At 40.2% G+C, this 24,257-nt stretch overlaps 2 protein-coding genes across 9 annotated transcripts in view; one reads left to right on the plus strand and one right to left on the minus strand.

Annotated features, from left to right (window-relative positions):
- The window catches only part of MED12L (mediator complex subunit 12L), a 349,139-nt gene that overhangs the window by 205,292 nt on the left and 119,590 nt on the right, over window positions 1-24,257 (plus strand). The window lies entirely within an intron of this gene.
- GPR87 (G protein-coupled receptor 87) overlaps window positions 1,794-24,257 on the minus strand; it is a 29,081-nt gene continuing 6,617 nt past the window's right edge. The window contains exons 2-3 of the mRNA XM_003826462.5: window positions 7,789-7,920; window positions 1,794-2,946 (exon numbers count right to left, since the gene is read on the minus strand). Of these exons, the coding sequence (XP_003826510.1) occupies window positions 1,904-2,946; window positions 7,789-7,822 (1,077 nt within the window). The 5' untranslated portion in view covers window positions 7,823-7,920 and the 3' untranslated portion in view covers window positions 1,794-1,903. The remainder of the gene's footprint in view (window positions 2,947-7,788; window positions 7,921-24,257) is intronic.

Raw genomic sequence — 24,257 nt, forward strand, 5'->3', positions numbered from 1 at the left:
TTTGCTCTTTTGTCCAGGCTGGAGTGCAGTGGCATGATCTTGGCTCACTGCAACCTCCCCATCTGGAGTTCAAAAGATTCTCCTGCCTCAGCCTTCTAAGTAGCTGGGATTACAGGTGTGTGCCACCATGCCCAGCTAATTTTTGTATTTTTAGTAGAGACGGGGGGTTTCACCATGTTGGTCAGGCTGGTCTCGAGCTCCTGACCTTGGCCTCCCTAAGTGCTGGGATTACAGGTGTGAGCCACTGTGTGCAGCTTGCTCCTCCTCTTTTTTTTGAGATGGAATTTTGCTCTTGTTGCCCAAGCTGGAATGCAATGGCACGATCTTGGCTCACTGCAACCTCCACCTCCCGGGTTCAAGCAATTCTCCTGCCTCAGGCTTCCGAGTAGATGGGATTACAGGCATGCGCCACCACGCCCGGCTAATTTTGTATTTTTAGTAGAGACGGGGTTTCTCCATGTTGGTCAGGCTGGTCTGCTCCTCCTCTGTATATATAGGGAAGCTGTAATTTACCTGTGACTTTCTGGGGAAAGTGGAGAAAAGAATTGGCCTTTCAAATTGCCTTTTCTTAATTAGCTGATCTAAAATATGACTATCTTAATCTAGCCAGTGACACACAATTGGGGGTGGCGATAGCTATGCAAATGACCAACTGAGGTATATATAAATTCATGCACTTCAGTGTCCATTGCATTTATAGAATTGGAATCTTGATGGACAGATATTTTGATAGAAGTCCTCAGATAATCCTTTTAACCCCTTTGCCATTAACCTCTCTGCTAAACCTGACTGACTTAGATAGGGTAAGACACTAGACACTTAGAGTAAGATTCTTTGTAGTCCCTGAATTCTTTTCCTCTGCCTAACAATGATAGTCATTGTTGAGCTAAGTTATTCTTGTGCTCTCATTTTTGCTCATTTGAGCTTCTTAGAACTTTGCAGTTTACAAGACTCTAAATGAAGTATTGTACTGTGTTATTCACATGTGTTTGACTGTTAACCATAACGTCTTCTTTTAGTCAGCAAACATGCCTTCACTCCTCCTCTGTTAATGCGTCTCCCACGAGGCATTTACGATGCTGGAAGGCAATCTCTTACCCAGAGGAATGAAAGGTAGTATCACAGGAGCATCACAGGAGTGGGGGTGAGGCATGAAGCACGGAGAGGAGGCAGAAGCATTTCCGCAGCTCATTCCTACTTGCTTTTGGAGCCCTGAAGGTGGGCTCTGACCTGGACACAGAGGGTCCTAAAATGAAGCCCTTACACACACACACACACACACACACACACACACGGTCCTAAAATGAAGCCCTTACACACACACACACACACACACACACACACGGTCCTAAAATGAAGCCCTTACACACACACACACACACACACACACACACACACACACCCCCCCACACCCCTCTACCTTCATTTCTATAGTGTTGAGTAAAGGAAAAAATAATTTAAAAAAATCCCCACACAGAGAATGAGGGGATGACTGCCAAAGATCTTAGTTTATAGATGGAAAGTAGTAGTTTCTTTTCCTATCCTTGAACTTCAAGGACAGATATAATTCTCTTTTCTATACTTTTTGTGCTCTGCAAAAGTGGCTTTAGAGCAGCAGCTTTTCCTGGAGGATGGCCACAGTGCAGGGACATTGCTGTGGCTCATTCTGCCCTTTCACTCTGCTCCTCAGACTTCCAGCCATTAACCCTGCCATTCACCCATACGCTACCTCTTGTTTATCTCTTTGCTATGCTTTAATGTTTTCCTTACTTTCAAATTATGATCCCATTTCATATCATTTTAGTTCTTTGAATTCATATTTTTGATGGGCTCAAGCAAGGATAATGAAAAGAAACATTTATTTACACTTTGTACATATCGATTCCAACAAACAATAAAAGGCCTACACATCAGTATAATCATAATATATGCGAACTTCCGATCTTCTCACACTTTGCAGTGATCTGATGCTTTCACTCCTGGTTCTGATATTTGATTTTTTGAACAGCCTTCTTGAAAATGACCTACACATGAAAAAGTAAATTATTGGATCCAGGCAAACATTACACGCAGACAAGAAAAGTGTAATTTCTTTGCAGTAATATAGGATTTTATGTGCAGATTCATCTAAAAGCCTGTCTAAGTGACTAAAAGTAAAAGGAATTCTGCACAAGTGATATGGTAGAAAGCAGGTAAAAAACACAGCCACAACAACCCTGATGCTCTGGTTATGTTTTCGCTTTCGGCTTGACTGACTTATGAATTGCCTGCTGGATTTGTGGATGTACCTGGATATGGCTATGTAACATCCGATCAGAATCACCAGCACGGCCACAAACAAGCAGCTGTTCACGTAGGTGACTGCCGTATGCCATTTGACCCCCAAAGGACTTTTAAGTTTCGAGCAGTCATGGATATTGTCCTCTGTTGGCTGACCATTTGTTAGGATGATGTTTGGCAAAGACAAAACAGCCATGATCACCCAAACACAAACAGATAAAACCTTCGTAAAGGTTATGCTGTACATCCGAGAGTCCCCAAATGGCTTGACCACCTTCAGATAGCGATCAATGCTTATCAGCCCAAGGAACACGATGGAAGTATACATGTTTGCATAAAACAAAACTGAAGTGTATCTGCAGAGAATAAACTTGAAGTACCAAGGTCCAAATCCTGCATCATGGACTATTCGAAATGGAAATGTCAGCGTCATTATGAGGTCTGCAACCACTATGTTTTTGAGATAGAATATGAAGCTGGTTTTATTCCTAATGTGGAAGAAGATCCACACTGCTAAACCATTCAGCAAGATGCTTGCCACAAATATAATGAGATAAAGCACCGGCAAGACAATCGTGTCAAATTCATTGTGAAGGGTGGTGTTCTTTCCTGGCCCGTCGCTCCTGTTGCCTGAATTGTGACTCTCTTGGCCGTGCAGCTCGTTATCTGTAGGAGAAGTGGGGAGATAGGACTTCAGTGCTTGGCAAGCATGCCCACAGGCTACTAGGTTCCCTTACAGACCCAACTTTTTTTTATTTCAGGTGAACTTAAAGATGTCATCAATGATTTACAGAGTCAAGGTAGCACATTGTTAATGTTATGAGTGGCCAAAGAATTAGTGACCTTCTCTCACTACCCTGCCTCCCTCATATCAGGACCCTTGAGTAAAAAGTCCCATTTCTGATCCCCTTTGCCAGCCTTTTGAAAATAAACATACCAGTGTAAATTATTCCGATTCTTACTCCCATGTTTGATATCATTACAAATAGAATCAACAAAATGTGGACAGAAAATTGAAATTTTCTATAACAAGAAAATACAGTAGCCAACACATGGTTATTGATTCAGTGTAGTCTTTGGCACCCTCTTTGAATATATCTTCCCTTCCCTTGCCTCAGTTTTAAGCTGTTTAATCATTAAGAATTAAGAAGCTGTAAAACTAGTGGGTCATTTTGAATTTTTTGCCTGTGACTTTCTTATAGTACTTAAGATATTTTAGGGATCATTGATAGGAATAGAAAGAAAATGTCTTGGCATTTTTTGTAAATAAAAAGAAAATCTACTGTCTTCTAAAGTGAACAGACAAAAAAAGTCCTGGATAGTTACAGATCTGACTTGCTGATTCTCTGAAATCTGTTTTCACCTTAGTAGAATTTAAGTTGCAGGCTGGTGTAAAGTTACTGCTGATTATTATATATATTTACATGTCATCTAGTAAATTCTTCATTAAAATGCATTTGTATAGTCAGGAGTATCCACAAATGTGTTTTTGTATAGTCTAATGATAAATGCTGATTTTGTTTTCTCATTCTTATTAAGTTTTGCAGATTTACAGTTTATTGCCAAAGAGGACAACTTGTTAAAAGTAATTGCAACCTGGTCTATTTTTTTTTGTTTACAAGGCTAGGTTACACCTATTGTATTTATTGTGGGAATTTTTAAACCTTTTGCTTCTTTGGAATTTTTAGTTTCTGTTGTTAAAGACCTGTACCGTATCACTGCGTCATGTAATCAGTGAAATGGGTCATGAGCATTTGACTTATGTGGCAGCCATGGACATGGGCCTCTCATGTCTCCTACTGTGGGGAGCATGATGGACAGGTAGCTCCTGCTGTGGATCCACCACCACATTCTTGCTGCTGCCACGCTTCCCGCGGACTGCTCCAGGCCTGTGATTGAGCATGGCAGGGACACCAAGACAAACCTGTTTTTGTAAGAGGAGGGGTTTCTCTGACAAAGGACTTTGGCTGGAGGAGTACTTACCAGTCTTCAAACCTTTTCTTTGAACTTTCTTCAAACTGCACTGTTCCTACTCAATCTTCCTTCCTTCTTTCTCCCACAAGTGGTTGGAAGGCTGTGCCAGCCTTCTGCTTGTCCCCATTTTCCCTGGTAGCCATTTTCCCCAGTAAATCTCTTGGCCATTTAAGCACATTTTATCATCATTATTTTTGGGGAACCTGAACTAATGGAATTAATTTATAGATTCACCTTTTGGAGGTAAGGTTAGAAGGAAGATCATTTCTGAATTTTTACTTCCCTGTAATTAATAATATTTACTATAGTTATAATTATGTTTTGGAATGGTTTTGTTATAGAGATAACACCATGAATTTAAGCCCTCACTGCCCTGCACACAGGCAGTTTAGTGTCTGTTTTGGTTCCCTTCTTTGAGGAGAGAAACAGGAAAGTTTTGATGATTAAAATCCAAAAACAGATTCCTAAATTGCTGCTTGACATCTAAGTGCAGGCTCTTCCTAATTCTTTCCCTTTTATTCCTTACCGTGAGTGTTTTTAAAAACTGGTTTCCCTGACCTAACTATCCTTACACAGGCTAGTAATTTATATCTGGACTAGCCTGTTATGAGACCCATAGTATTACTAAGCTTTACAAGTTAAAATGCCTGATTCAGCAGCCATCTATATCACTGCTGCCAGTTTGTAATATTTCCTTGTACAGTATCATTCAAGCCTATTTTGATTTAATGACGTGTTGTAGTCTTGGCTGTTTTTGCATCATAAGATCCAAATCAGTATCAGTGACGTTAGGAACTTCTTAAGATGTGTGGCTTTAACTGAGTTAAGATGTCTGCTTGAATTAATTTACCCAATTAAATGATTAGCAGTCACTTTCATCTAACCTGGGATAGAACTCTTAGGGAAATAGAGAGAGGACATGTGAGTTTAAATCAGAATAAAGGGTCCAGCTGAGGGACACGGCCTGAAAAGGAGCAGCCATGTCATCTCCTGAGGTGCTGGCTGTGCCTTGTAACAATTACTTATGAATTGCTTTTCAAAATCGTTTTAAATACAAATATATTAGTTCATGAGCTACAGCATACTTGGCAGGGAATATTTCAACTGCTTGTGTTGGCTCCCTGGGGATCTGCTATGCATACCTATCGTGGAGTGCAAGAACCCCTACTTCACAGTGTTGCTTAGGGATATGAGTTCCATATATCATTATAATATTTTAAAGTTTAATTATATGAACACATTCTTATTAAATGATGGTTTTGATGATGATTTTGCCTAACAATTATGGTTATTATTAAAGATAGTCTCCAATCAGAATGTCAAAAAAGGTTGTGTGTGTGTGTATACATATATACATATATATATATTATTACTCTCCTGGTTATTACTTCATTCACAAATTTCACATTTAGGCAACAAAGCTTAAACAAATTAGTGGTTAAAGCCTGTTATGGGTTATTTGCTGAAACAATATGGTAATAGAGACAAAAAATGGTTTGTAAGAAGCAGATGAGCCATTACTCATCTGGTTGCTCTGGAAGGCTCAAAACTTAACTTTGAGAGTTTCGTGTGATTAATTTGTTTTTTAGAATTAAGTTTATATCACATTCTTTTTTGCCAGCTAATGCCCATCATTTATTCTCTATCATTGCCTTAAATATTTCCAAAACGTATAGGTGTACTCAGAAGCATTTCTCTATATGATATTTCCACTCAGGAATATTGACCAGTAAAAGTGAATGGCTTTCTTCACCCAGGCAGTTTTATCATGTTGTTCTTCCCTGACAGTAAAGAACTTGGCCAAGTTAGGGAACATCTTTAATTGACAGTAGCTTGGTCATTCAGTTAAGAAAAATTAGAAGCTGTTTTACAGTGTAAAGGCTGTTTTCTCGCAATATGTGCATGCAATGTTGGATATTATCAAACATGATTTCCCCATCCCTTCTTCTTGTTTACTAGGGTGGTATTCCCTGGATTGTATAGTGCAGGGCTTGACACAGAGCAATAATTGAGAGTAAAACCTACTTTGGTATTCTCTCTGACTCTCATTCCAATTCCTTTTAAATTCACAAATGCAGTGACATAACTCAGTTTACTAGTTCCATAGTAAATTATTTTGTGCCATGTGTGAGGGTGGTATTTGTTTGGGACGTAAGGGAACTTTGGCTGTCTTTGCAGGGGGAATAGGTTTGTGCATGTGTGTGTACAGGACTGAGTGTGTGTGTTGGGGAATGCTTGGGCTTTGTAGCCAGATATAGCACAAACCACATGTGGCTTTAAACTTTTAAATTTAAATTAAACATAATTTTAAAAATTAATTTCCTCAGTCATACTAGCTATGTTCAAGTTTCCCGGTAACCACATCTGGCTACTGTGTTGGCCAGTGCAGATACAGGGAATTTTCATCAATGCAGAAAGTTCTATTTGACAATGCTGGTTTAGCCTCTTAATAACTGTAAAATGGAATACATAGCTGTCTTGCTGGATCTTCTGAGAGTTAAATGCTTTGCAAACATTTTGACTACAGTATCTAGTACTTAGTAGGTATGCATTCTATAACATAAAGCTTAATTACCATTTCTCTTGTTAATAGAGTCACATTATGAATGACAGAGTAGGGAAGAATCTGCCACTTTTGCCTTTGGTGAAGCTACATCATTGTTCACTGGGACGTGACACTTGGCACAAAATATGAAAGTCTCAACATATGTCACTGCTCTACCTGCCAGGTGGGAATGAAATAATAAAAGTCATTCAAATTATAGGGTGTCACTACCATGGCACAGCTGCCTAGGTCAGTCTTTCTTTCTTTCCTTCTTTCCTTCCTTCCTTCCTTCCTTCTTTCTTTTCTTTTCTTTTCTTTTCCCCTCCCCTCCCCTCCCCCCCCTCCTCCCCTCTCCTCTCCTTTCTTTTCTTTTCTATTTCCTCTCTCCCTCCCTCTCTTCCTTTCTTCCTTTTTTTTCTGATACAGAGTCTTGCTCTGTCACCCAGGCTGGAGTGCAGTGGTGCGATCTCAGCTCACTGCAACCTCTGTCTGCTGGGTTCGAGCGATTCTAGTGCCTCAGCCTCCTGAGTAGCAGGTACTACAGACGTGCGCCACCACACCTGGCTAATTTTTTGTATTTAGGTATGATCATTTTCTAAATAGTTACCCGGTAGATTAGGTAGATGTTATCTCTGGCCTCTTGGGGAACCTCATGAACCTTGGTTTAGACTATTAAATCTGGAAAGTAATACGTAATTTTAGTTTGTGTTTAAAATCTTCCATAAATATTATTAATTTAATCCTACTTGTCATTTTAGAGATGATGTCTAGATGAAACAAAGTTTAAAACAAAATGATAGCAAGCTAAATTTATCTCAGCGATACTGTCCTGCATGTTTGCTGTTTTATACATAAGGAAACACAAAGCTAAATGCTGGTTTATTTTGTTAGTTGGTTCTCTGACCATTAAACTCCCCAAATTCCCAAACAGTGGAAATAATAGTCATCGATAAAGTAAGATTTTCTTTGTATCTCTTCCGATGGCTTACTTGGTAATTTTGCAAGCGTCAAGTTGAGCCCCATTCTTCAGTTGTGATGCACTGTAAGCAAAGATGCGTGTCAGGAAACACTTGGGGACGATTGAGGCGTGGGTTCAGCATAGGTTATTCCTGGTTTGATTTCTGGGGAGAAAATGAAAAATGAGGAAAAAATCATCTGGGAAGGAATTTTAAAATACAACATTTTGGTCTTTTCAGTTAAAGCAATTGCCTCCACGATTCAGAAAGCATGTGCTCTTTGGAGATGAACACCTGGGCCACACAGAGTTGCCCTCTTTCATAATTCCCTGCTGGGAGTTATGTCTTGTGGGTGACTTTGGCTACATACCTTAACTTTTCTGAGCTTTGCATTCTTCACGACATCTTAATAAAGGTTAGCTGAGACCATATGTATGTGCAATGTTGGATATTATCAAACATGATTTCCCCCACCCCTTCCCCTGCAGCTGGGTCTGTTCCCTGTTCTCTGGATTCTATCACGTATTGACCATAGAAAGCAGAATTCCTGGGAACTGTTCTGGAAAGTGCAGCTGAAGTAAAATATGCTTATAGGACAGTTTACCATTAGGGGAAGTCATACTCTTTCTCATGAAATAAAACCATGTGAGACTTTCAGGTCCCATCACTGATGTTGCTTAAAGAGACCCCAAGTAACCTCATTCTGTCCAAGCACAAAGCAAACTTGAGGCTGGTGTGAGCAGTTACTTTTGTCCCTGCATATGTGCTGAGATAGCAGGGAAAGGGCATGTGGGAGGCAGGAGTAGGTGTAAGAGTTTGCAGTAAGTGGAGAGGCAGTTATTATTTCTTTTTATGTTCCTGTGTGTGTCCTTCTCTTCTGTTTGCAAATATCACATGTAGCTAAGGTACTTGATTTGGTAGTAGATGGAAAAAATGGTTTTTAATTTTTCAGTGATGCTCTCCACCCAGAATCCACTCTTTTGAGAGTTTAGACAGTCTATCCATACGTCACCTTGAACAGCTCCAGTATGTGGTACACAGCAGAAGTCAGAAAGTGTTTTTTGGTTAATGCAGCATAGGCAATGATTAAGGCTCTCAGAATCCCTCCTTTTTGGGTGCCAGCATCACATTATTTTTTAATGTAAGGCAAAGAGGTAAAACTCTACTTTCTTTTATTTATTAAAGTTTACTGGGGAGAATGACTGACGCAGTTAATTTTCTAGACTTTATAATAATGATCTTTGGATTTCAGTAAGCCTAAAAAGCTTGAATCCAGTTTCTCATGGAAACATTTCAAGGAAATTGCCTGATAAACACATTTTTAGTTTTATGTTTCTCTGTTCTCAAGTTGTATGGTTGTCCTCTTCAGATGGCTTCCTGTAACCTTCCTCACTGACAGTTGCAGTAAGAGAGAGAGAGCAGGCAGTTGGCCAATAAGCAGGACATAGAGAGAGAAGACTGGGAGAAAATATTTGCATGTTATATTTCTCATAAAGGATTTCTATTTAGACTATGCAAAGAACTTTTACAGCTTCTTAATAAGGAGAACAGAACCCAATTTAAAAAAGGTCAAAAGATTTGTCTAGACATTTCACCAAGAGCACATGGAAAGACACTGAACATCATTAGTCAGTAGGGAAATTCAAATGAGAACCACAGTGGTATACCATCTTGCGTCTACCAGAATGGCTGTATCTGAAAAAGACAGACAGTAACAAGTGTTGCTGAGGGTGGTGAAAACAGGACCCCTTATACACTGATGATAAGAATTTAAAACGGTACAGCCACTCTGGAAAGAGTTTGGCAGTTTCTTAAAAAGTTAAAATCAAATGTATCATATGACCCAGTAGTTCTACCTCTAGGTATCTAGCCACAAGAAATGAAAACTTATGCCCATGCAATGACTTGTATGCAGTTGTTTATAACAGCATTATTCATGATAGTTAAAAGCAGAAAGAAGCCAAGTGCTGACTGGAGAGTAGATGAGTCAACTGTGGTATAGGCAAAGGATGGAATATTACTCAATAAAAATAAGTGAAATACAGCTATTGTATAGATGAACTGTGAAAATGTTTTGCATGAGAAAGAAGCCAGATAACTAACGACTACATGTGTTTAGGTGAAATGTCCAGGAAAGGCAAATCTGTAGAGGCAGAAAGTCGATTAGTGTCTGCTGGGGTTGGGGGCAGGAGTGGAGGGCATGAAAGATATTATTGTTTTGCTCCTTAATCCTGTGTTACTGTATGGTAAGGCAATTCTTGAATTATAATTACTAACTAAAGATAAGGAGTTATTCTTGTAGTGTTAAAGATCACAGAATGTGAAAGTCAGAACATGCTAAATTCTGGTAACTAAGAGATCACAATAGACTTTTGGGAAATCTGCTTGCCCCATAATCTTTTGAATCATGGGAACAATAATACCTACTTTATAGTATCTAGCATCCCTCCTTCATGAGGTTAAATTGAATATACATTTATAAGTTAAGTGCTTTATAAATGCCAGTTTCTGCTTCTGTTATTTCCATTAATCTTTGCCTAAATTAAAGTCAAGATCTTGTTACTCTTATTGGAACTCTCTGGTTTAACCAAACTGCAGACTGTCAGCGATATGCCTGAGTTTAATTCCCTACTTTTCTTCATGCCCATTCCTGCCCTGTGAATGGCCTCCTTTCTCCCCTCTCTCCCTACCTTGGGAATCTCTGCTACTTCTTCAGTACCAGCCATAACCTGATCTCTTTCATAAGGTCGTTTACTAAGAGTCTGCTCATATTTCAGGCCCTGGAGTTTATAAAGAAGAGAAAGGTACATTTCTGTCCTCAAGTTTAGAGTCTAGTTGAGAATCCAGAAATAGACCATTTCAATATCGAATGAGAGGTTTGGGATGCTGTGAAGATACAGAGGTGTACCCGAACTGAGGGGAAGCAAGGATTACAGAGGTTCCATGACAACTATGATGCCCAGGTTGTGGCAGGTTTGCCCAAGGTCGAATCAGAAAGGAGCACATGGAAATGCTGAGTGTAGCCAAAGATAAGGTATAGTAGTCTACTGAGGAACTGGTGACAGCATGTAGAGATGGAGATATATGACAAAATATGAGGCATCTTAAAGAATCTGTGGCTGAATGATGCTGGTGAAAAGGGTTAGAAGATTGTTGGAGGCCTCCCAGGTATTTGACTATAGATTTTAGTCTCTTTCGCTGATGTAGGACCCATGAAAGGACAAGCACGTACTGGGATGAGTGGAGTTTAGTTTTGGATTGGTTGATTTCATGATGCCTGTGTAGTATGCATGTGGAGGTGTCTACTAGATGATTAAAGAGAAAGGTCTGGAGCTTGGAGAAGTACTCCTGGCTGGTGATGTCTATCTAAGGCCAATAGAAAATAGGTGATAGAAGAAGCTGTGGGAATGAATGAGATTGTTCAAGATGAAACTGCACAGTCGGCCATGCATGGTGGCTCACGCCTGTAATCCCAGCACTTTGGGAGGCCATGGTGGGTAGATTACCTGAGGTCAGGAGTTTGAGACAAGCCTGGCCAACATGGTGAAACCCCATCTCTACTAAAAATACAACAGTTAGCCGGATGATGTTGCGTGCACCTGTAATCCCAGCTACTAGGGAGGCTGAGGTAGGAGAATTGCTTGAACCCAGGAGGCGGAAGTTGCAGTGAGCTGAGATCACGCCACTGCACTGCAGCCTGGATGACAGGGTGAGACTCCGTCTCAAAACAAACAAACGAAAAACCCAAAACCACACAGTGGAGTGAGAATAGCAGAGAGCTAATGTAGACTTTTTAATGGAGCAGTCTTAGGGTGAGGGGAGTGCCTGAAGGAGAGGCCAGAGAGTTGGGAGGATTACCAAATAATAATAATGTCATGTGAACCAAAAAGAGAGTTTAGGAAATGAGGAATTGTGACTGGTTTTATCCTGTGGGGGAAGTCAAGTGACATAGGACAGCAAAGTGCCACTGGATGGGATTCAGCAACAAAAAGGTCATTGTTCATCTTTGCCAGTGCTCCACGTGCTGGGGGGCCCAGGGTGTTTTGGGGAGAGAAGCCTAATGACAGAGGGTTGAATAATGATTGTAAGGTGAGGAAGTGGAGGCAGCAATCTCAGAAAACTCTTTCAAAAAAAGAACATGCCTGTGACGGAAAGGAGACAGAGAAGGCGGGAGGTGGAGATAGATAAAGGATTAATGGAGGGTTTTCTTAAGCATATCATTCAATGTCTGGCATTTAAAAATGTTCTGGCCAGGCGCGGTGGCTCATGCCTGTAATCCCAGCATTTTGGGTGGCCGAGGCTGGTGGATCACTGAGGTCAGGAGTTCAAGACCAGCGTGGCCAACATGGTGAAACCCTGTCTCTACTAAAAATACAAAAATTAGCTGGGCATGGCAGCGTGCACCTGTGGTTCCAGCTGTTCGGGAGGCTGAGGCAGGAGAATCGCTTGAACCTGGGAGACCTTGCAGTGAGCCGAGGTCATGCCATTGCACTCCAGCCTGGGCGACAGAGTGAGACTGTCTCAAAAAAAAATTTTTTTTCCAGCTTGGATTAAAAAAAAAAAATCCTGCCTTGACCTCTAGCCAAGTATGGTGGCACCGTGGTGGAGTGTATAGAGCAAGGATTTGATTCTCTGATTCTCTGAATTACAGCCCCAGCTCTGTTGGTTTTAGCTTCTAACCCTCCATTTCTGCCTGTATAAAATGGGTATGAAGACTCATCCATTATAGGTTGACTGCGAGGTTAAAATGATGAACGTTTACAAAGCAGCCTGTGTACTTGCGCAGGGTGGAGCTGAAGTCGTTTTAGTTCCTGCTGTATATCATAGGTACACAGTTGAATTTATTTAGCACTTCATAGGCTGGACAAGGAGGTTGAGGGGGGTGGATCCTTGCACCTTGTTTATGCTGAGATGGCTGTGTGGCTGGTGGCCTCAGCTGCCCTCTCAGGAGTCATTTGACTGATACTTTTGCTCCAATAGCTTGCCCTTCCTTTAAATTGTCTCAGAGCCTTACCTGCCTGCTGTCTTTCTGAATGATCAGTGCCTCAGCTTCAGGGCTCCCTGTGTGCTTTTACTACAGTGGCTCTGCATTGTCTGCATGTCCCAGCACTTGCAGGGTGTTGCAAGGAAGATTGCTTCAGTGGTAGTAAAGGGCTTGGTTCCAGGACCTGGATCCCGGGCGGGAATCCTGCCCTGCCACCTACTGTTCCTTCAGCTGAGAGCTGATGAAACCACACAAGAATGTGATGTTTGTGGTAGGCCTAGGTTTCACAGTCATTCCTGAGGTTAGATGGTATCGCTGCTTAGAGACCTGTTTTTTTTCCAGCCACCCATTGGTATTTTCCTTTGGCTATTTTACTAACCATGTTTCTTTGTTGTTGGTTGTAAAATGAGGGTGGTGGAAAAGGATTAACACATTCTCAGTTTCTCCTTGCTTTTGGACGCCGAACTTGGTGGTTGATACCTTAAGCAATCTTCAGAGCTACCCTAGGACCTAGATATATTTCCACCCCCGCCAGGTAGGAAGATACGAGATTCAGACAGTTTAATTAAGTTGCCCTGACTCACACTGTGAGTAATGGGTAGAGCTGGGATTCATATCAAATACAATAGAAACTGAAATTGCAGTTCTATTATACTGTTGTGGAGTAAAAGTGAAGAATGATTCTGGGGGGTTATTTTAGAGGACAGGAAGTGGGAGGGGGGCAGTATTGGGCAGAGGTAGGAGTCTGTTTTCTCCATCAAGCTTGTGAAGGAACCGCTGATCTTCCAAACTAGAGGTCTAGTTTTATTTGGCCTGAACAATGTTGAAAACATCAGGAAATTTCACATAAGAATCCAGATTTGGATCCCATTTTGAAAGATGAGAAGATTTGCTAGCATCCAGCATGAACAATCCAGCACTATTAGTTGCCTCTTCCTGATGGGGAAGTGAGCTCTCTCCAGTTCTCTGGCTCACAGCATACTCGTTGACATCCCTGGGCCACCTCTTTTGGGAGCATTACCTGCTGGGTCCTACAGTCAGTTGATTTGGCAACGATTATTCCGCTTATCATTTAATCTTATGTGGCTATACTTAACCTCTATAGATCCCCAATTGTTCTACTCTGATTATAAATGTATCTTTCCCTTCTTCTGTGTCTCTCCTCCCTGCAAATGCCTGATTTTTCTTGTATTACTGACCATCACTTAACCATTTCTTTTCAAATGGTTTTTCTTATACCTCTTAGCAACCCAGAAAAAGTAGTGACAGGAGGTCATGTTGATTAGTTCACACCTGAGAATGTGTTAATAGTCACAGTGGAGCTTTTCTCTGTGCCTGCCCCTCTACTGGGGCCTTTAAGTGAAAACCCTACTGATTGTGTTATAAAACTGCTTTCGGTGGGGAAAAACTGAGGTTTCTGATGTTACGAAAAGCTTCTGAGTAGTGGAGTAGGAACTTGACCCCAGTTGTCTTGGATGCCCAAACATTTGCTCTCTCCCCAGAAGGGCTATGGGAGGACAACATCCAGGACTACTGAACAGCTACTTTGGACACCCAGCCTTGTCCACACAGAGCCAGCCTGCTGTTGCAGTTCACTGGATTGGATCTTGGCATGGGTGGGGAGTCATTTGTACCACGCCGGGGGAAACTCTGTCAGCAGGAAGAGCAGGCCGGTGTGCCCTGCCCTGCCATGGCAATGCTTTAACTCTCCCTGGGCTTCATCTCTCTTGTTATTGCCCTCTGGTCAGGATCTTGAAATATCAGTGCCAGTTAAATGCTGGCTCCCTAAATGCAGTTGCTCATGATTAATTTTGGACTTAGTGTTTGGTAGTGGTGGTTCTCAAATGACAGAGTTATAATATCAATACCTTTCCTATCTGTCCTCCACTCTCCAGTTTTCCCTCTAAAAGCTCACATCTGAAATTGTAAGAATTTGAGATCTGAAGGTTTATTTTGCCACTTTACTTCTGAAAAGCTATACTGAACTGATTGATTATATAGAGATATTGATGTCGTTTCTGCATTTTTGTGGTAAAGAGATAGTCTTCACAAAAGCCATCTGATAGAAAGTTTATTTGAAAGATACAGGATCTCTTCTATTTTGGAATCACCTATAATCTAAGAATCTTTCTTAGTTTAAGCCTGACTTTATGTGTATGTGTATTTGTAAATTTATGTGTGTTTTTCAACAATGCTAAGATTATAGCTCTGCTGAAGGCCTGGGGAAAGAGGCAGATTACCTCACTGGTTATGAGTTACCTCTTATTGTAATGGAATTAGGTCACTGTATTCATAGCACATTTCATTAATGCATGCATGGAGTTAGTCTCCTAAATGTGTTGGAATGCAAAGCACAGCAGCCCTTCATTCAGGTTTTTCAGGTGCTACACTGATGTTCTGTTCTCATAGTTTCGCTGGTACATGTAGCTTACAAATAGACCTATTTTGGTTAACAATTTAGAGTTAACTTTTTTTTAGGTGACCTCAGGTAACTTGCTGTGTGTGTGTGTGTGTGTGTGTGTGTGTGTGTGTTTAGAGCAGATGGGGGGTTGATGTAAAGTGGATTGTAAACTCCCTGAAGACAAGATTTGTGTCTATGGTTCTTTATAACCTTAACCTCAAACCTGACTATTCTTTTTGACAAGTGAAGGAACCGAGCAGGATTCAACAACCTGCCCAATACCACACAGATGGTGAGAGGCAAAACCAGGAAATGAGCTCTAGGTTTTAAGACCCCAGAACAGGCTGCCTCTGTGGTGTTGCTTTGCTGGCCTAGTGGAGTGTCAGAAGTAGCTTCCCTGGTAGAAAGTGTTCCAGACTGAGATTCCCTGACCAGTGCAAAGTATCCTAGACCTGGATTCAGTAGGCAGCTGTTAAGTTTTTGGCTCAGTCTGTGACCCTGTTAAGCATTGTACCTCACAGAGCTTGAGCCTCCTCATCTATGAAACAGGGAGAATAATAAATACCTGACGTACTTCCCAAGGGTGCTGTGTGAATGTGGTAAGAGAACATATGTTAAGTCAATTTTATATTGTAAGTGCTATAGTAATGTAAAGGTGTAATTCATGGCAAGTATACTTTGCTTAAACATATTTCTTAAAAAGCATATTTAAGAAATATGCTTTTCTTAAACAGAAAATAAAAATACACTTTTTAACTCAGTAAGTTGTAAAATTTGAGTAAAATTCCTACTACTCACATTACTATGTGGCTATTGTGAGTCAGATCAGGAGATCTGTATCACATTACTATGTAGTTGTGAGTAATAAGAATTTTACTCAAATTTTACAACTTACTGAGTTGAAACATGTATTTTTATTTTCTGTTTAAGCAAAGTATAAATTCCATATAGGTAACTTCTGGATCATTTATGTAAGAGGCTAGTCAGTTTAGGGGCCACAGTCCCAGTAGCCAACATAGTGGTTTTAAATGAATATGTTCTAAACTAAATACATTTCAAGTGACTTCTGGCCCTTAAAAATATTCTTAGAATTCAAGACTCCAGGTAAAGTCTTTAGTTGTTTGATTACTGTTTACTAGCCTATTAAAAGATGCAGAATGCTTTTCACAAGTTCATGTAGATGCTGTTCCTTGTTTTGGAATAGCATCCTGTGGCTTAAGCATTCTACTTAAGAGTTATAATTATTCTTCATGGTGGTGGTGGTGGTGTCACCTTGATATTTTAATACAGTCATCATTATAGTTTTCTGGGCTGTGGGATGTGGTGCAGGTATTCTCCAGACCTTTCCATTAGAACTGTTGTCAGGTTAGCTACCCTTATTCTTGTAATCACAGCTTAACCAAACCTTAATGCTGTTTAAGTTAATGGAGTAAGACAATTACCTAAGAGAGCATTTTTACTTCAATTTCATCACTTGTCTTCACTGACAATTTTAAAATTCTCAAGTGAAGTCTTTAATATGAGTGGATATTTCACATTTCTTAATCAGCATCAAACGTTCACTCTCATTTTTCTCTTCTCATGAATACAAATAAATAACCCACCCTCACCCATATGTAGTAAAAGGATCTGGGATCACATATAACTCATTTCATGAAATACACACACACACACACACACACACACACACACACACACACACACACACACACAACGTTTCTTCAAAGTAATTCATACTTCAGTGAATTTGTCAACTTCTGGCATTAATCATGTTTTAAACAATGTCTCTTAAACTAATAGGAATATTTGAATTAAAATATTTTTCTCTGGCTTGATTTATAGATGTAGTAACTTCCTCAACTAGGAGAAATAGTAACCTGTATATTTGTATTATCTTACTATTTGCCACATGCATTTTCCTGCTATTCACATTTCTTTGCTTGATGTCCTCTTCTGTCACAGTCTTCACTGGCTTACTGTCTTATACGGGATACAACTCAGGCTCCTCTGCAGGTGATGAGGACCTCCTGACCTGACCTGTATACCTGCCCACTTTATAGTTCCTGCACCAGACCCTCCTTACCTTGCATTTTATCCTGAAAATCCCTTCTGCCTCTTATCTATTAGGCAAGCTCCCTATACCGCCTTCAGGTCTAACTCATCTGCCTCCTCTTCTCAGAGCTTTCCATGTTATCCCCATGTGCCACATAAGTGCTCCTCAGCCCCTGTGGTTTCCCATACCTCCAGCTGTTGTATTCTATTTTTGTTGTTTGCCTGACTACCAGAGTGTCCTTGCATCCTTTTATCTCCAGGGTCTAGCAGAGTACCTGCGGGCACAGAGTCAGAGTTCAAAAACACCTTTGACTTACTATTAGGCAGTCATGGAATTTGGCCTCCTCTCTGACTTAATTTCATTTTGGAAGGCATATGTCAGTTTTTTGTTTTTTATTTTTAACAATTTTTTTTTCTGCCTTCTGAAGTGAAATGGTACAACCCAGAGAGGGGTGGAGACAAGAGTAGGAATTGGCCATTGACCTGTGTAAGGCATGGCTGAAGACCAGGAAGAAGGCCTGATCAAACCATTAGGAGGCTAATCAAACGCTGGGCCTGCTGACATTTCTGAATAGCTCACTGTAAAGTTGGGGGAGCTAAAGTGGAGGGCTGCAAATTCAAATGCCAGCAGCAGCCCCACAGGTTATGTCAGTGAGGAAAGTCAGCCAGGTATAAGAAGAAACAACAGTACCAGTATGCTAATAAAAGACAGCTAGTATGTCTAACACTTATGAAATTTTCATAATTAGAATAAAGTACACTGGGGAGAAGGAGGCAGAAAGGTTTCCATAGAACAATTATGAAGAAACAGCAGTAAGATGAAAATATTTAAAGTGAGCCACATGCCTGGACCCCATTATGTTGTCTTATCCTGCCTCTGTAAAATGGCTTTGCCTGGATTAAGCTTTGAGTTGATGTCTTCAAGCATTCAGCCCTTTTCACTGTGCCTACTCTTTGGGTGTTCAATACAACATTGGTTCTTTATGTTAAGACTCATGGGAGAAAGTTATTTCTACTCTACATAATAAGAATGGTGTTCTGTAGGCCAGCTATGAATTTATCAACACCAAATCATTATGCCTTCTTGTTTTCCTGTTGGAGTTGAGATCCACCTTAAGGCCCAACACCATCTGATAGGGATGAATGCATTTGGTGAACTAATTTCTCATATGGTTTTTAATTTCCCACCATTCTTTTTCCCAGGCTTCATTTGTTTAAATTTAAGTTCATTTGAATTAATTTCATATTAAGCATCTCCATAAAACACCTTATTTTTGTTGTTGTTGGAACCAGAAAGATTATAAATAAATAAAATAATTATATGAGTACATTGGAAGGAGAGCTTAGTTGGCTTGAAGTTAATCAGGTTGTAATTGACAGAAGAGGAAAGGGAGGCAGTATGGGAAATGTACCATCAGGAGCTGGGGTGGGGAAAAACTTTAAGGGTAGAGTTGTTTGGCTTTGCCACCCTGGCTGTGAGACAGTTATTTTGCTGAGAGCATCTTCCGGGATGGGGAAGCCATCAGAGCAAGAAGTAGTGTACCATGACATTTATATTTCAGGTGCCTGCAACTTTGAGCACTCAAACTGAGTTCCGCACTGGCCAGTTGTTTAGTGCCTGTCTTATTTGCAATTTCATATAGACTGTAAACTGGATATAAACAGACTATGGTAAGATCCAGCATGACTCTGTGAAGGATTGGGTACATATTAGCATTTCTGGGTCTTAGGATGAAAAGTAGAGATAATACTTGAGGTATTGTACTGTTGGCTCTAGGCACAGAATGAATAGTTTTTAAAATTATATATATATATATATATATAAACTGTGTGTGTGTATATATATATATATTTAGTGTTGTTGTTTACATTATGAAATTAGAATGAATGTTTTAGGGTAAAGGGAATATTGATGTTTAGCAGATACTATAGTTTTATTTTTCCAGCAGCCATCATGGTATATGCTGACACATTGATGTAGTAATTACCTTTTAAATGGCATTTACTATTCTTCTATTAATTTGTTTTGCTATATATAATATAGGCATGTACCGTTTTGACCTAATGCAAGCCATTATCCTCTAAAAGTTTTCATTTTTTAGGTTTTTAAAATGCTTAGGTGTGACAACTAGAATACAATTGTAGCTGCGATTATTTAAGGATTGCATATTACTTTGAGCCACATTCTACTTCATCATGATATGTAGCACTGTTTTCTATATAAATATATCTAGTAAACAGTCAATTTTAGGCCAGGCGTGGTGGCTCATGCCTGTAATCCCAGCACTTTGGGAGGCTGAGGTGGGCAGACCACGAGGTCGGGAGTTCAAGACCAGCCTGACCAACATGGTGAAACCCTGTCTCTACTAAAAATACAAAAATTAGCTGGGCATGGTGGCAGGCACTTGTATTTCCAGCTACTCAGGAGCTGAGGCAGGAGAATTGTTCGAACCTGGGAGGCGGAGGTTGCGGAGGTTGCAGAGGTTGCAGTGAGCCGAGATCACGCTGTTGCACTCCAGCCTGGGTGACAAAGCGAGACTCCGTCTCAAAAACAACAACAACACAAAAACAATTGATTTTGCAGTTTTTCCCAATTTGTCTTGGAGCCGGTTTATCTAAAAAAGTTTTGAAAGGCCCAGTGATTTATTTTCAGTTTTATTTGTAATTTTGGGGCCTAGCAGGTCTGAGGAGGAACAAGATGGGACAGGTAGGTCATCCACCCCCAAAAGAGTATAGCAAATCCTCAAATGCCTACAGTCTAGAGGCAACAGATATTTATGCATTGTTTTCTTGGATCTCTCTTTTCAGTTCTCAGCCTGAGAGCCACAGAGCTTCATACTCTAGTATGTGCAAACAGTCCAAGTATTCTGTTAACTTTTTTCTTTCTTAACTAGATCATAAGCTCCTTTAGTACAGGGACTTCAGATCATTTTGTTTCTGCTGCCCTTTTGGTATACTGGCCTTTGCTTTGGAGGCATTCCGAATCTTGATATAGTCAGTAAAGGGTACCCTCTAGACTCAAGGACTTGGAAAACAAAGTTTCACTTTGTTATGTGTCCTCCAGAGAGTTTCTCTGGTGGTCAAGAGACAGTAATATCTTTGACCTGAGAGCCTGTTCAGGCTACAGGGCAAAACCCTTTCTGGGAGCTTGAGAAGTCTAAGTGTCTATCTTGCTACATACAACAACAGTAAAAGAGCTCCCCAAATGCTGGCTAGTATTATTGTGTGCCTAGAAGTGTTCTAAATTACCTATGTATATTTTAATTTATTAAAAGGACTTTGGATTCACATTACAGGTTTGCCACTTACTTGGGCAGGTTACCCAACTCCTCTGTGCCTTCTTCTTCTGTAAAACAGTCCTCATAAGATTGTTTTGAATGAAGTATTACCATAGCATAGACCTTTTATTCAAACTTGACATGTAGTAATAACTCAGTATTGACATGCTACTTGAGTGGGTAGTAAGAATTAGTACTCTAATTTTTCAGATGAAAAAACCTGAGGCTTAGAGAGAATACTTGGAATACAATATACTTGGGCTATTTGCACATGTTATTTGTTCTTTGAGCAGATACGTGCTGTCGCTGGAGTGCTAGAGCTTGCCCTCATTAACACCACTAATGAGGGGCAGAGCCTGGATTTGAACAGAACGTAAGCCCATCTCAGTGCTGTGCTCCTAACTACCGCTCTGCTACTGCCTGCACAGAAGTTTGGTATTCATGTGCTGATTAGCACCTGATGCCTCCTTTGGGAAAACTACCAAGTTAAAATAGCTCCAACTTGATTGCAGGGGATCATGCACCCAAGTTGGCCATTTATCTACTGTAGTCTATACTATGGTACTAGTATATGGTAAATATACAATAAGTCTATATCATTTTACATATGAAACTACCCACAAAAAGAGGTAACAGCAAATACAGCATGGTTGACTGTAGGCAGTGGTTCAAGGTCAGAGCTGTGCTCCCTACTGTTAGGCTTGTTAAGCCTCAGTTTGCTCAGCTGTAAAAGTGGATAATAGTAATTTATACCTTAAGGTTGTCTGAGTTAAAAAAAAAAATGCATGATAAGGCCAGGTGCGGTGGCTCACACCTGTAATCCCAGCACTTTGGGAGGCCGAGGTGGGCGGATCACCGGGTCAAGAGATTGAGACCATCCTGGCCAACATGATGAAACCCCGTCTCTACTAAAAATACAAAAATTAGCTGGGTATGGTCGTGGGTGCCTATAATCCCAGCCACTTAGGAGTCTGAGGCAGGAGAATCGCTTGAACCCAGGAGGCAGAGGTTACATGGTGGTGGGCGCCTATAATCCCAGCCACTTGGGAGGCTGAGGCAGGAGAATTGCTTGAACGCAGGAGGCGGAGGTTGCAGTGAGCAAAGATCACGCGACTGCACTCCAACCTGGTGACAGAGTGAGACTCCGTCTCAAAAAAAAAAAAAATTGCATGATAAAATATGCAGTAATCTTGTCACATATCAAGCTAGATGTATATGCTAATTATTGTTGTTTTAGTATTAAGGATAGAAGGACAGTTTGTGCCATACAGATCCTATCTAGTACATTAGAAAAGGTCATTTAAGGAGCTTTGCTCTTCTTTTAAAATGATGGAAATCATTAGAAATTACTGTTTAAGAGAAACTATAGAATCATTGATATGAATGACTTAATGTCATGGCTTACACTAAATGGAACTTAATCAGTGCTCTCGCTTAAATGTATTTTAGTGTAATTTTTTTAATGTTTGGCCAATAATAATATTAATGAAACAAAATATGTTAATTAGGTACAAGATAGAGAACAAATATTCTATTCTGCCTGTGTTTGCCATATAAGGAGGGAGAGGGTTTGGTAATATTTGTAAGGTCAGAAAGAACCTGTCTTTCACCATTGGCCTGAAGCAGAAGGTCTGAGAGGTGGGTGCATCTCATCTAGTTTTTAACAGGAGGGTCACCTTGCATTTGCTTCTGCTCTTGCCTCCCTGCTTTAGATAGTTACAAGTATAAGAACTGCAGCTGGCACTTGTATTAATACTTGTATTAATGCAAAACTTTCAGCCAGGTAGGAAGAGCAAATAGTACATTCATCTTCATCTTGTAGAGGAAGAATCTGAGACCTAGCGAAGTCGAGATTTGATTAACATCATGTAGCTGGCTAGGGGCAGAATTGGGAAGGTCCTCATTTGTGGCTCTACCCCATTTCCTCTCAAGCATTCCTGTGTGCTTGGTCCAAGCCTTAGGTTCTTTCATTACCAACCCCAGCATCTCAGCATATCACCTGGATCGTGGGAATCTAGAGATGCAAGGGGCCTCTAATGACCATCTGATCTAACCCCTTCATTTTACCTGTGAGGAAGGGAAGTGAGCTCCTGGGGAATTCAGAGACTTGCCTAAGTCACACCGATAATATTTGGTACAGTCAGCCCTTAAACCCAGGTCATTTTGCTGTGAGTCCTGGGCTTTCTACTTTAAACCCAAACTACTGCCTCTTGCCTGCATAGAGAACATCTACCCTGTAGACTGGGGGATGCTTCTAGGGAGGTGACTTTACTTAGATTTCACCTCACTTCTGTCCTGTCTTCACAACCTTACCCTTTATTGGACTTTGAGGGATTTTCATGGATTTTCCAGGCTTTTCTTATTTCAGGAGCATACAAGGAACTAATGGCCATTGTGGTCTCCTCTATCTTAACTTTCCGTGGTATTTTCTCAGAGTAAAGAGCTAAGCATGAAATATTTTGTTGTTGTGGTTCTTAAAGAGAGTTAAATGCCAAGATATTAAGGAAGAAAAGCAGGCAGACTCTGAAGAGCACAAACAGCACAACTCTAAATAAGAACATTCCTTTTAACTTAGTCTTCCTTTTCCCACCCACATCTCTGAATGCAGTAAATCCTCTTAGCATGTTATCTCTGGTTAGGGCATTTTCTCAGTGTCTTCATGAAATAAAGATTTTCTGGCGGGATACTTTCTTTTTATAGGCTGTATCCTTAAATATGAAATTCAGCCATCCATCTGCTCTTCTAGGCCCTTGTCCTTAACCCATGTATACCTGCAACACATTTCAGGTAGAGGTCAGAAACAAGAGTCTGAGGATGAGATGTTGCTGAAGGATTAAGAGAATATGCCTCTTTGATCCCTAACTTCATGGAGACAGTTAATCTCAATTGTCAGAAATAATAAATATCAACAGGGTGTCTGGCTTTTTTCCCCCCAGTATAAAGTAATATAGAACCAGATTTGTTGCTGTTCATATTGCTAGTAAATTGGAGAACAATTATGAAAGAAATCTCTTGTTAAAAATGTTAATATACCTAACATAAAAGCAGATTCAACTTGAGAATGTGATGTAAAATTCTATAGCAGATAAATCTTAAAATAAGAAATCAAAAAGTCACTCTACTTTAGGCTCATCTATCTTTTAAAAGTCCTTATTAAAATTTAAAAGAACTGAGATCTCCATGCTTGCTTCTTGTTTTCCTCATTGCAGTGAAAACTTCCCAAACAGTTTGAATGTGGAACAACAGTAAGCTGTTCCTAACCTGTTTGTCAGTCACTGGGCAGTTTTCTCAGTGCCTTTCCTGACATGTTTTAACATGACTTCTCCAGGGATCAGAATGAGGATTGCCCTGTTCTTTGTGGTACAATGAAAAGACTGAGATTATTTTATCAAAATGAGACAGTTGGGAAAGAGAAAAATCTTTGTCTCTCTCTTTTAAAAAAAAAAATACGGATAAACGATTATGAAACAAATTTTAAGTTTTGGGTCCTGGGAAACAATTATAAGAGACTTTGACTTTTACTCATCTAATAAAGTAAATGTGGTTTAAAAAAAATGTACTAAATAGGAGTGATTGCCAAAACATTGTTTCTACCTTTGAAGGCACAATATGTAGTTTATATTTCTGCCTGCCCGAGCTGGAAACAGTTGAAGCTTCATGGCTCACAGTGGTGCCTCATATCTTATTGTCAGCATTCTAATTTCTAGTTTTTCTTCAAACCTCAGAGTTAAGCAGAAGTATAATTACAGTTTTTAATCATTGCTGTGTCTTATCAACCACGGCTTTT

This window comes from Pan paniscus, chromosome 2 (assembly GCF_029289425.2).
Source record: "Pan paniscus chromosome 2, NHGRI_mPanPan1-v2.0_pri, whole genome shotgun sequence".
Classification (NCBI taxonomy): Eukaryota; Metazoa; Chordata; class Mammalia; order Primates; family Hominidae; genus Pan; species Pan paniscus.